The 13,992-nt window shown below is 42.4% G+C and overlaps 1 protein-coding gene across 1 annotated transcript in view; it reads right to left on the bottom strand.

Annotated features, from left to right (window-relative positions):
- Positions 1–1,791: 1,791 nt before the first annotated feature.
- Positions 1,792–13,992, bottom strand: part of RAB6B (RAB6B, member RAS oncogene family) — a 47,564-nt gene continuing 35,363 nt past the window's right edge. Inside the window, exons 6-8 of the mRNA XM_075861202.1 lie at positions 10,953–11,046; positions 10,728–10,794; positions 1,792–7,576 (exon numbers count right to left, since the gene is read on the bottom strand). Coding sequence (XP_075717317.1) covers positions 7,512–7,576; positions 10,728–10,794; positions 10,953–11,046 — 226 coding nt within the window. The 3' untranslated portion in view covers positions 1,792–7,511. The remainder of the gene's footprint in view (positions 7,577–10,727; positions 10,795–10,952; positions 11,047–13,992) is intronic.

Genomic DNA, 13,992 nt, shown 5'->3' with positions numbered 1-13,992 from the left:
GTCACCCTCTTGTTGCATTGTCTGTGTCCAGGCTACCATATGAATGATTACATACTGCAGCATACAGTGTTAGGCCTCATTTACACGAGCGTGATTTTCGTCCGTGCGACGCGCGTGCTTTTCACGCGGGTCGCACAGGCCTATACAAGTCTATGGGCCAGTGCAGACAGTCCGTGAGTCCGCTGCGTAATACTCACGACATGTTCTATATTTCGCTGTTTTTCGCGCATCACGCACCCATTGAAGTCAATGGGTGCGTGAAAACCACGCATGCCGCACGGAAGCACTTCCGTGTGAACTGCGTGATTCGCGCAACAGCGGTCAAACTCTGACTGTAAACAGAAAAGCACCACGTGCTTTTCTGTTTACAAACATCCAAACGGAGGGTCATAAAGATGGCGGCTGCGCGAAAATCACGCAGCCGCGCATCATACACTGATGACACACGCAGCTGTTAAGTGCCTTTTGCGCACACAAAACACCGCATTTTTTGCGTGCGCAAAACGCACACGCTCGTGTAAATCGGGCCTTAGGCTGGGTTCACACGACCATGTTACGTCCATAATGGACGGAACGTATTTCGGCCGCAAGTCCCGGGCCGAACACAGTGCAGGGAGCCGGGCTCCTAGCATCATAGTTATGTACGGTGCTAGGAGTCCCTGCCTCGCTGCAGGACAACTGTCCCGTACTGTAATCATGTTTTCAGTAAGGGACAGTAGTTCCACGGAGAGTTAGGGACTTCTAGCGTCGTACATAACTATGATGCTAGGAGCCCGGCTCCCTGCAGTGTGTTCGGTCCGGGACTTGCGGACCAAAATACGTTCCGTCCATTACGGACGTAACATGGTCGTGTGAATCCAGCCTTACAGTAGAACCTCACCTGCTGGTCATTCTGTGAGAAAGTTCCTTGTCTTGGGCCTTGGAATCCTTATTCACATGCACCAAAATCTGCACCATTAGTACCTTGAGTGAATGTAGTCTTAGGCTATGTTCACACGCTTAACAAAAAACGGCTGAAAATACGTAGCTGTTTTCTAGGGTAAACCACTCCTGATTTCCAGCCATTTTTTACTACCGTTTTTGCAGCTGTTTTTCTATTGAGTCAATGAAAACGGCTCAAGATGTGACATGCACTTCTTTTTACAAGGAGGTTTATACACGGCCATTTTTAAAAATGGCCGCTTAAAAAAAAAAAAACTCCCCGTTCTAACGGAACGCCGTTTTTCCTATTGAAATCCATGGGCAGATGTTTGGAAGCGGTCAGCCCGTGCAGTTTTAGCCGGTTTTTGGGACGTTTTGTGTGAACATACCCTTAACTAAGTGCCTTCATGCTACTGCTCCAGGGCCCTTAGTTAAAATGTCTGAGTCTGTGCTGCATGTTCTCAGTAGTGAAGTTCGACCTCTGAAGACCAGATTAGATAGCTCACTATTTTGGTGCAGTCCCCTTTTAACGCATTGGTGGGCCACGTGCACAAGTTCCATGATTGCGTGCCCCCCCCCCCTTCCTAAATAAACTGGAGCGATGAGGGATTAATTTTGTCTTTGTTTTTAGTGATCGAGCTGTAGTGTACTTTATTTAACACACTGCCGCACAACCCTGCTCCTTCTCAGTGCCCAAATAATCAGCTCAGCTGGCATGGCCATGGCATCGCTGAGCTCAGAACGACCTGACGCTGCACTGCTCCGCTCCTAGCCTGGGTAACTGTCTTCCCGATAACCAGGAACGTTACAAAGTATTCAGGGGGGCTGCAACCACTGAGCAGAACTGCAGGTGAGGGACTGGCCAGACCGGGGAAGGGAAGAGAACCAATAAAGGTGACGAATGCAAGGGCTAATGGGATGAAGACACACAACAATGCCACTCCCCTCCGCCCTCCTTTCGTTGGGTGCTTGCCATAAAACCCCCACTATAATTTTTTGGAGTGCGTATCCAGAACATATACATAGTTGATATTTATAGAGCTGCATAAAGTTATCAGATTGCATGCTATTCTCTTTTCTTACAACATTACCAACTACACATACACTTATATACAGCTACAGACAACCGGGCTTATACATGAGCCATTTATGAAGGAGTCAGTGGTGGAGTCGACGACGGCGGACAAAAAAAAGTGGCGCCGTAAGTTTGGCAAATCGACGCCACAGCCCTGCTGCTACGGTCTGCTTCCCTTTTTTCGGACAAAGTCTAATAATAAAGGGCAGTAGTGGGCACTCTCGAAATACAAGCTGGCATACATAGTACCTGTGTGTTGTGAATGGGACTTGCAGGGGACCATTGGGAAATTGTAATATATTTTCAACGCTCCTGCTCAATTATCAGCTTCACTTCCGCTTGTACTGGGGACGATGATGAAAATAACATTACATGGGAGAAGTGCTGAGAACACAGTTGCCTAATATAATATGTAAAGTGGATAATGGAAGCATTGATTGGTCATGCTCAGCAGAAAATAATGTGATAAAACCCGTCATCTGAGATTTACTACGGTTTTGTTTAGTCTTAACATTAGTAAATCTTTAATGTTAATATCTGTTGTAGTTTATTTACAGAAGGACATCTTGGAAATAATGAGTGACACTATGTATATGGGGGAGCGTTATGAGGCCTTTATGAGAGGCATGGTGATCTATATTATATACTGTACAAAATATCCCCTCCCTCCCCCAGCAAAAAATGTCCAGTTCTCAGTTCGTTCTGTGACTGACCTTAACATCCTTACCTCGTAAAGGATTTCCATGGGTTGCTGCTGCTGCTGCTGCTGCTCTTTTGGCTGAACGTTTTGTTTTTTTTATTCTTATTTCTCCTTGCACAATTCCTTTTGCCAATTGTCTTATACAGTGAAGACCGAGAGGCCACTAGTTGCTTACTAAAAACTTAAGATATTAATGAGGACCTGTCACCACTCCTGACAGGTCTGTATCAGGAAAATATAGATGTACCTCATGCCATAACATTAGTGGGGCATCCTTTCTTAGAACTTGTAATGTTCCTCTGTTATTCCTCTGAGAAATGTATGATTAAATTGACATTGGGTGTTACCATTGTCAGTGTAAATAGGTTGGGAAGGGGCACAGTCTCACTCTGCCAGTATTGATTGACAGTAGTGTCTGAAGTTTATATTTATTTTCCCCACCATTGTGTAACATACAGCCGACACCGGCATCGTATGGAGCGGGTTCACTCCGTGAGCCCGTTCCATACTTCCCCTACCCGACTTTGGCGTATGGATACGTCAAATGTCGGGAAGGGGTTAAAATTGACAACATCCGCCATGATATTATCTCCCAGTCCCCTAGTAACATCGATCCCCTTCCCTCCCGCACTCCCTCTTCTTCACTTTCAGCGTTTGACCCAATAACAGAAGAAGTCGTCCCCAGGCCCCTCTTCTTCTCGTCCTACTACCTGCCCTAGTGATCCTATCCCCTCACACCTCCTCCATCCCCTCTCCCCAGCTCTCACTAGTCACCTGACTAAAATATTTAACCTCTCTTTCCTCTGCTATCTTTCCATCCTCTTTTAAACCATTATAAACCCATTACTGAAAAAACCAACTCTTGACCCATCCAGCGCTGCTAACTACCGACCAGTCTCTAATCTGCCCTTCATCTCCAAACTCCTGGAACGCTTGGTCTACTCTCCCCTTATCTGCTATCTCTCTGCTAACTCCATTCTTGACCCCTTACAATCTGGTTTCCGCACTCTACACACCACAGAAACTGCCCTTACTAAAGTCTCAAATGATCTCTTGGTGGCTAAATAGGGCGGTAAATCCTCTCTCCTGATTCTTCTGGATCGCTCTGCAGCCTTTGACACTGTAGACCACAAACTCCTACTTAACACTCTATTGGCCTCAAGGACGCGGCTCTCTCTTGGTTTTCCTCCTATCTCTCTGACCGCTCGTTCAGTGTGTCATTTGCTGGTTCCACTTCTTCTCCTCTTCCACTTGCTATAGGGGTTCCTCAGGGATCAGTCCTAGGTCCGCTCCTCTTTTCTCTCTACATAGCCCCTATTGGACAAACCATCAGCAGATTTGGCTTCCAGTACCATCTCTACGCTGATGACACCCAATTATATGCCTCTCCCCATGACATCACCCCTGCTCTAATACAAAATACCAGTGATTGTCTGTCCGCTGTCTATCTGAAACGGAATCTTTCTAAAACTGAGCTCCTTGTGTTCCCACCATCTACTAACCTCTCTAAACCTGATGTCTCCATCTCAGTGTGTGGTACTATCATAACGCCTAAGCAGCACGCCCGCTGTCTCTATCACTACCATAACTCCTGAGCAGCACGCCCGCTGTCTCTATCACTACCATAACTCCTAAGCAGCACGCCCGCTGTCTCTATCACTACCATCACTCCTGAGCAGCACGCCCGCTGTCTCTATCACTACCATCACTCCTGAGCAGCACGCCCGCTGTCTCAGGGTTATTTTTGACTCGGATCTTTCCTTTACTCCTGACATTCAACCACTTTCACGCTTCTGTCATTTTCACCTCAAAAAGATCTCCAGAATCCGCCCTTTTCTTACTGAGGAAGCAGCCAAAACTCTCATTGTTGCTCTGATTCACTCTCGTCTTGACTACTGTGAGGGTATGTTCACATGCTGAGCCAAAAACGTCTGAAAATACGGAGCTGTTTTCAAGGGAAAATAGCACCTGATTTTCAGAAGTTTTTTGAGCAAGGCTGGGTTCACACGACCTATTTTCAGGCGTAAACGAGGCGTATTATGCCTCGTTTTACGCCTGAAAATAGGGCTACAATACGTCGGCAAACATCTGCCCATTCATTTGAATGGGTTTGCCGACGTATTGTGCAGACGACCAGTAATTTACGCGTCGTCATTTGACAGCTGTCAAACGACGACGCGTAAATTGACTGCCTCGGCAAAGAAGTGCAGGGCACTTCTTTGCAACGTAATTTGAGCCGTTCTTCATTGAACTCAATGAAGAGCAGCTCAAGATTTACGAGCGTCACAGACGCCTCGTATATTACGAGGAGGAGCATTTACGTGTGAAACGAGGCAGCTGTTTTCTCTTGAAAACAGTCTGACTTTTCAGACGTAAATGCCTGCTATCGTGTGCACATACCCCAACTCACGTTTTTTCGCGGCGTTTTTCGCGCCTTTTTCGCGCCGTTTTTTCGGCTGTTTTTGGAGCTGTTTTCAACAGAGTCTATGATAAAACGGCTCCAAAAACGTCCCAAGAAGTGTCCTGCACTTCTTTTGACGAGGCTGTAATTTTACGCGTCGTCTTTTGACAGCTGTCAAACGACGACGCGTAAATTACAGGTTGTCGGCACAGTACGTCGGCAAACCCATTCAAATGAATGGGCAGATGTTTGCCGACGTATTGGAGCCGTATTTTCAGGCATAAATCGAGGCATAATATGCCTCGTTTACGCCTGGAAATAGGTCGTGTGAACCCAGCCTAACTCATTACTAGTCGGTCTTACCCTCACCAAACTCTCTCCTCTCCAATCTATCCTCAATGCAGCAGCCAGGCTCATCTTTATGACCAACGCCTCTAATCTTTGCCAGTCACTGCACTGGTTGCCCATCCCCTTCAGAATAAAATTCAAACTTATTACTCTCACCCACAAAGCTCTCCACAGTGCTACATCTCCTCCCTCATCTCTGTCTACCACCCTACTCGGGCTCTACGTTCTGCCAACGACCTTAGATTAAAATCCTCCATAATCCGAACCTCCCACTCCCGTCTCCAAGATTTTTCTCGTGCTGCACCTTCCTCTGGAATGTGCTACCCCGGACAATCCGATTAATTCCCAATATCCACAGTTTTAAACGTGCCCTGAAAACACATCTATTTAGACAGGCCTATAACATTCCCAAATCTGACTTCTTTCCATGGCCCTCCTTTTAGATTAGTCATCAGAATAAGATTCCCTCACACTCCTTCTCTTCATGTCCGTCATACACGGATACTGGCTGGTGACCGGCTCATGCAGCTTTATGTTACCACCGCATGTGTATAAAAATGGCCGGACCATTGTACAGAACAAACACTATTACACTTTGTGTCTCCCTTATGTCCTCATAGATTGTAAGCTCTTGTGAGCAGGGGCCTCACTCCTCTGGTTTGAATTGTAAATTAGCTTTGTCACTATGTAATGTCTGATATTGTTTGTTTCATGTTCCCTCTAAATTGTAAAGTGCTGCGTAATATGTTGGCGCTATATAAATAAAAATTATTATTTTTTATTAGTGCAGAATTATATCTGGTGTTGCCAACAGTCAATGTGGCTCCTGAGACACTGTCCTAGGTGCATGGGGCCAACCAGGTTGGGGCCACTTCTCACCACAGCCCAAGGGCACATGCGAGGCTGCATCTCTATGATGTATATACATAAGGAAATATGTAGTCACATATCATTGACGCAGTTATTCTGATGTAGTAGAATTTAATTATTCCTACATTATATCACCCGGTTCATTCCAAAGTTTTCTGTTTCTTTGGCTAATAATTAAGAAAACTTCTATTAAAATTATGAAATAAATGTTATGAAAGTAAAAGGCTTTTATTGTGTGGTATTAAAAAGAACACAGAAATGGGTCTAATGGTCTCGTGGGGGGCAGGATATAGTTACCCCAAAACATGTGCTTCTAGGAACATTACCACCTGTACATTATTACCTATAATGTACACATAATCCTGCTTGTAGAATTGGATTCAGTCTTTATTGGCCCAGAGCTACATTTAGATGTAGCCGCATTCATATACATACATTATCCCCAATCACCAAATGCAAAATGAATATCTGCATCTGCCAGCACAACACTTTAAAAATACCACGTGCTACACACATCCCGTCACTTCGTTTTTGGCAATTTTAATAAAGTACAATTATATATATATTACAACAAAAAAGTGAAAATAAAAATATAACGTCGATGTTCGTGACAGAAGGAATTTCTTTGTCTTCTTGTAAGAAGAGAGACAGTTTTGGTATGATGGGAACAGAAAAGAAACTATTTTACAATCCCGCTTGGATTAAGTTTAGTGAACTAATGGGGTGATCGTGTGTATTTTATATTAAAGTCATTTACACTCATTTGGATATTCTTGGCTTTTACTAGTCATTAGAGACTAAACCACTTGGTGAACCGTTCTATGTTTCTACATCTAGTGAGTGATATTGTACATGTGTTAGGCGAATACTCTGTTAATCCCAAGGTGCTTTTATAAGGAACAGGGAATGTGAGCACAAGAGGGCCAGAAAGAAGAGACACGGTGGAATAAACGTGAAATGAGTCAAACAACTCTGAAGAGAGGGGAAAAGACTCAAGACCAACAACACAAGAACCAAAGAAAGTAGACAAAGTCAAACAAGGTCTCCAGGGAAGGTGGGAGAGGTCAGGAACAGTGGTGGATCTTGACATTCTCTAGATGTGGTTTCCGAATGTTTGTTTTTCCAGGCTAACCAATAGGAAGCATCTTGGGGCTAAGCACATGGCCAATGGCAGCTCACCTGTCATGCGCTGCATATTAACAAGAGCACCCGGCATCAGTAACTTGTGGTTCTTGGGGTTTGTCAAGTTTTATGTCAATCACTGTGGCGAAGGTTGTTAAGGAACATGAGCAGAACCATTAACTGGAAAAAAGCGTTATGTAGATTATAGGAATTATTTCTTTTTACTTCAAATAAAAATTTGTATAGAGTATTCACAATCTACTTGGCTAATGTCATAGGAAGAATTGAGATAAATTGGCTATATAATCATTCTCTTAAGGTCCCTTTACACGGCCAATGATCGGGCAAATGAGCATTCATATGAATACTCGTTCCCGATCATTGCCTTGTGTAAACAGGACAACGGTCAGCCGATGAAGGAGCAATCATTTGTTCGTTGGCTGATCTTGTTTATGCGGACAAAAAAATAGTCGCTAGTTGGCAGCACATGTCCCTGTGTAAACAAGAAGATGTGCTGCCGACATGATCATCCCCATACATAACCAATCATTGTTCGTTGTGAAAGGAGCTGTCTCGTTGTTCAACTGTTCTTTTTACAGCCCATATTGGCCCATGAAAAAGGGCCCTTACCTGCATGCAGCCCTGACCACATTTTCTAAAAAGTGGTCACCATACTTCTTGCAATTGAAGGGGATGTCCTCCCCTTTTAATAATGCAAGTTTCTCAGCCAACATCTCTTACTCCTGGGCGCTTCCATGATCAGCTGATATTGGCAGAGGACCAAAATGTGAATGCTTGTTTTTGCATCCCCCCCCCAACTTAAAGGGGTTCTCCACTTTAAACAATCTCTTTCCACAAGTCCTTATAGAGTAGATAACACAGGGGAAATATTCAGGAGGAAAAGATCATCACTCCTTGTGGAATTTGAAAATAAATCTAAATAGCCAGCGGAAAAACTGAGCAACTTGAAATGGACAAATTATATAAAGCGTCCTCTCAAGAGCTATTACTCAAATTCCACAAGGAGTGCTGATCTTTTCCTCCTGCATATTGTTCCTGTGGCATGGAGATCGCTGTTTTCTTTGTGCACCTGGGAGGGTGAGCTGACATTTCTACTTTTATTTATTGCAACACAGGGGGAACCCCATAGCATGCTGAGTATTACATTAACACCTATCAACCATCAGCACCCAGTTACTTTTCCCGTAACAGTATTCAGTTACCGACGGTGTCAGCCTTTAGACCCCTGCAATCAGTTCATCGTTTGTGGAAGTGGCCATTGGACATGTCCTATGCTAAATTACATTTTCTCCCAAAAGAAAAGCGAGTACCAAGCTGAGCACTTTTCCCAGAGCAGTTGATGTTCCTTGGGGGCCAGTGCTAGATGACTACGGGCAGGACCATCTCAGGTGCAGGCTAGTAGGGAGCCCTAAATCATTTGGGGTTCATGTCACTTTTCTCACAATCCATTGCACTTCTATAGATGTGAAAAAGGAAAAGTTGTTGTCATTCACATTGAATTCTATTAGAGTGTGACTTTGTGTAAAGCTGCAAAAAAAACATTACAATTATTAGTAACGATCTGAAAGATATTTTTGATCATTAAAAATAATTATTTTGTCTACAGTACTAAAAATAAAACAGCCTTAAATTTGGTGTAGATACCAATGGAAATCTGCTCTATTAGTAAGAACACTTAGGGTATGTGCACACACAAAATAAAAAATGTCTGTAAATACGGAGCTGTTTTCAAGAAAAACCAGCTCCTGATTTTCAGACATTTTTTAAGCCACTCGCGTTATTCACAGCTTTTTTAACGGCCATTTTTGGAGCTGTTCTCTATGGAGTCAATGAAAAACGGCTCCAAAAACGTCTCAAGAAGTGACATGCACTTCTTTTTCGTTTTGAAAAATGGCCACGTAAAAAAACGGCCTGTCGGAACAGAACGATTTTCCGGCTGTTTTTCGGCCGTTTCGGGCCCGAAAAATGGACGAAAATAAGCCGTGTGAACATACCCTTATCGTTCCTCCTTCTGAATTTCTCTTGGGCATTAGTGGTAAACACTACAGTTATAGCATTTATTGTATCTCCTGGGGAAAAAAAAGGTGGGTCGAAACTACCCACACAACAAATGAGTTTCCATGCAAAAAATTGTGGGCGACGAGGCCAGTTTTTCTGTAACACAGTTTTGTTATATGAGTTGTCTAGAAGTAAAAGAAAATGTCTGCCTTATTTCCTGAAACAGCACCACTCCTGTTCATGGGCTCTGTCCTGGTATTGGAGCTCAGCGTCATTTGCTTAAACGAGGATAAGCTGTAATACCAGACACAGCCCATGAACAAAAGTGACGCTGTTTCTGGGAAAAAAAAGTAGGCAATAAATAAAACCTGCATCTATTATAGGAAAAAGATGGGAATATATGGATTTTCTCTGTGCTTAATATAGACACAAAGATATAGGCCTCATGCACACGACCGTAGCCATGTGAACGGCCAGTGACTACGGCCCGGACGGCAGTGGACCGTTACCCGCAGGCCGTCCGCAATCACGGATCGTGCACATACAACATGTGCATTAGCCACGGTGGTGTGCATGGGCCCATAGAAATGAATGGGTCCGCAATTCATCCTCATTTTTGCGGATGAATTGCGGACGCAAAAACACGCTCATGTGCATGAGGCCTTAGATAAAGACCCATGCATGGCATAAATAAAGAATTAAGGACATTAGTATAAATAAAAATCTCAATGAGTTCTATAAAGAATTTGAGGTACTGAAAGGGTTGCTCTTATTACAAAGAACTCTAGCCCTTTTGTTTTAGGAGACGGTGCTGGGGTTTCTGATTACAGAGGCACACTGATTTTATCTTCCGAACTTTGCCATGTCAGGAGATAAGTTAAGGTGCAGTTCCCGTCTTCAGACACTAGGACTTTTCACTAAAATTAGTGCATATGAGTAAATTTCAATATTGAAGGCCTATTCTAATCCCAGTATGTAGGGTTTATTAAAAATTGGTCCCTGTAAGGTGTTTACGTGCAAGCGTCTATGAATGCTTCTATACAGCCTCTGTGCACATAGAGAGTAGTGTACACGGCGCATCCTTATATCAGCATATACTAGTATGGATATGGGCATCATTCCAACACAAAACATACATACCCTTTCCACAGCTGCAGCTTGTTTTGTTAACATGTGCGTGACAAAATATGACCACTACATTTGATTGTTCTGTTTAATCTTACATGCTGAAAGAGGAAAAGCCCTTTCAGTAAATTTCTGATAAAGGATACTTCCGTCCTTGCTCTTCTCTTCTGTGCACTCCATGCCTGGCAAAGCAGAAGCCACCCTACGAAATAGCTGAAAAGTAAAGCGAACAACAGAGTATTGCTGATGAAATGTCAATAAACTAGATGCGGTTTGTATAAGTAAATTTTTTCCCCCAAAATTTGGAACGAAAAAATAGAATAGATATAATATGGATAAATAAGATATAAATAAAAATAATACCAACTTACCTGTTTAACATTGTATCCGGTTTTGGCACTAGTTTCAATAAACATGACATTTAGCTCTTTAGCCCGTTGTTCCCCTCCTTCAATGGTGATCTGCCTAATGAAACACAGAATACTTCATGTAAGGTTATGCTAAATAAAACAGAGGGGAAAATTATTATTCTTTCTATTATTCTTTTCTGGTGTAGAAAAAGTCAAAAGTCGCAATTTGTACAAAAAAACAAAACAACCAATATCAGCTTTTGAGGCATTTTCACCGCTCACACCACTTTACTACAAAGTAAATTACAGCGCAAGTCTGCTCTACTCCATAGATGCGCCTAAGTTATTAAGTCGCGTGCGCTTTTAATTAAGTTAGATGCATCTTACTCCAGGGCTATATGGATTGAGACCGATGTGTGGCCAGAATGAGCAGATCTAATACTTTACTATAACAAGATAACAATGAGTCTAAACAACTGATAACTAAGTAATAACATCTCAGCATATAGGAGGAGAAACTGGTGCAAAGGGCAACCAATCAGGCCACTGATTTCATTTTACAAAGGGCATCTGAAAAATTAGATGTGGACTCTGATCGATGGGGAAATTCTTCACTTATCTGTTGCATCTGTTTTAATACATCCACATAGAGTATAGTTTATGTGATGTAAGAGCAATGTCAGACCAGTATATCTTGGGCCCAGCGGAGAAGACTTTGGGGGGGATTTATTTACTTTTCTGTGCCAGTTTTCGAAACGTTTGGGACGGATAACTGTGTTAGAGTCTGTGCCCACTGAAGAATACAGTCCAACCCTGCGAAAGAGACCTTAACTGGCCATACACTAGAGATTTTGCACGGCCAAAATGGCAGATTTAGATTTTTTGCCGACAGAGTCTTTTTGTGACACAAAACATGATAGACACAAACCAAAGACAGATTCTGTGGAAATTTGTCCTGCCATGTTGGATTCATTAGTCATTGTCAGGTGCAGTTTTGTAAAGTCGATCATGCCAAACAACAGATCTGCACTCTTCAAGAGAAGCCCATAAAAGGCCTCAGATCAAGGACTATATCGATCGTTGATTGTGGCGCAATCGTCCAGTATGACATCCTTCACAGTCTGACCATCAGCAACAAGTCCTCCAGAAAACAGCCATCTGAAATCTCTAATGTATGGGCATGTGCCTAGTTTACCTCTGTGGTATATATATACACCTCAGAAAAAAACTTTATTTACAGGGTCATTCTATATTGGTTTTTAGTTCCAAGGCCAAGGAAACCAAGACCAAACAGATTTTCGTACATTTTTGCTATGTTAATACATCCAATAGGCATCAATAAAGGATGAGGACTCTTCAGTAACATCTCTATGCACTCATTTTCCATTACTCAACAGAGATCATTGACCTCTATGTATCTGCCTTCAATCAGGAGACAGATTGAAGAGCAAACACTGTCCTATATCTAGCTTCTGATGTTCTCCATTGAGTAGTTCCATTATAACCATCCATTAATTTGAAATAAAAAAAATTGTAGCATACATGTGATCAAAGTTTTCTCGACCATAAATCAACCCCAAGCCATATAGTTATATTACAACTGCCTGAACCTATTCCCTCTTGTCCTGTTAATTATGGTTCATTAAGATATTAAAATAGGGGAAAATGAGGGTAGAGTTTAATATAATAGATGGAAAATGAAAACTGCCATGGGAAACGCAGGATAAATGATTGCTCTAATTAACTTGTAAACGAGTCTATTTAAATGTGCAATGTAATTAATTAAAAGTTCACCTACTAACAGTACAACTAGCTACAAGGACCATTTGAGTCCTCATCAATGTGTGTCCGTAACGTTGTTAAAGAGGTTTCCATTGATATTGTCACAACCATAACCCTATGCATGGTGGGGCTCTAATACATGAGAAGAAACCCAGAGACATAATGGGGCAGATTTACTACTGTGTCTGGATCTGGATTGTGTCGAAAAATGCAGTTTGGCACATTTTGGCACATGTCATTTTAGACTTATTGAAGAACAGATGTTTGCACCACACTAGACACTTTCAGAAGTATCTAGAAAAGGTGGCGTGGCTTAGCAAAAAGGGGACATAGTTTAAAATGCACCAAAATTGCGCTAAAAATCTGGCACAAAATTCTGTCTCAAAATAAGCCAAATCAAAGGTGGCATAAGAAGGAGGAAATTATCTAACAGGTTCAGCATGTTGCGCCAAATTTATCATACAGCATGCACCAATGTGTGGGAAATTTACACCTTAAAAATCTTAGACAGTAAATGTGCCCCATTGGGCTAAAATCACGTTCATGTGATAAACAACATATTTATATCATGTTTTTATTATAAATATATGTAGTTTACATTTATGGTGGTATTTATTTTTTTTTTTAAATATGTATGTGACTATATAAAAAAAACTGACATTCCAGTTTTCAGAATAGCCACGGGAGCTCACACAATAAGCTAACATTTCTTGTTTTCTTCAGCTTAATTTTCACCTTTGCTGTGTAGACTGGGATAGGGTGAGCAGAGTCATCTCATTATCATTAGAGGGCGGGATTTTAATGACAGCTCTATTGTACTGCTTTGCATACTCTTCCACTTCACTCCCTGGTCTCTGAGTGAGGGTGCTGTACTCCATCACTTCCTGGAGACAATATAAGTCTATTGACACTTTTCTGTCCATTAACTATTCATTGCAAGAGCAGCATGGTGGCTCAGTGGTTTGCACTATTGCCTTGCAGCAGTGGAGCCCTGAATTTCAATCCAGTAAAGGACCGCCTCTGCATTGAGTTTGTATGTTTTTTCTGTGCTTCCATGGCCTTCCTCTGGGTGCTCCAGTTTCCAACCACATTCTAAAAAGCATATTCAAAGGTTCATTGTCTTCCTAGGAAATTGATGTGTGTGTGAAATTGTGGATAGGGACAGATGTGAATGTTGAAAAGCTCTATACATCGCTGTGGGATAAAATTGCAGCTGTCCTAAAGCACGCACCCCAGTTATAAGGTCTATACAGACAATGTAGAAAGTATGGGTGCCACA

This window comes from Rhinoderma darwinii, chromosome 4, assembly GCF_050947455.1.
Source record: "Rhinoderma darwinii isolate aRhiDar2 chromosome 4, aRhiDar2.hap1, whole genome shotgun sequence".
In the NCBI taxonomy this organism is placed as follows: Eukaryota; Metazoa; Chordata; class Amphibia; order Anura; family Rhinodermatidae; genus Rhinoderma; species Rhinoderma darwinii.
Note: the sequence above shows the minus strand (reverse complement) of the source record. Positions and strands in the feature narration are given on the sequence as shown.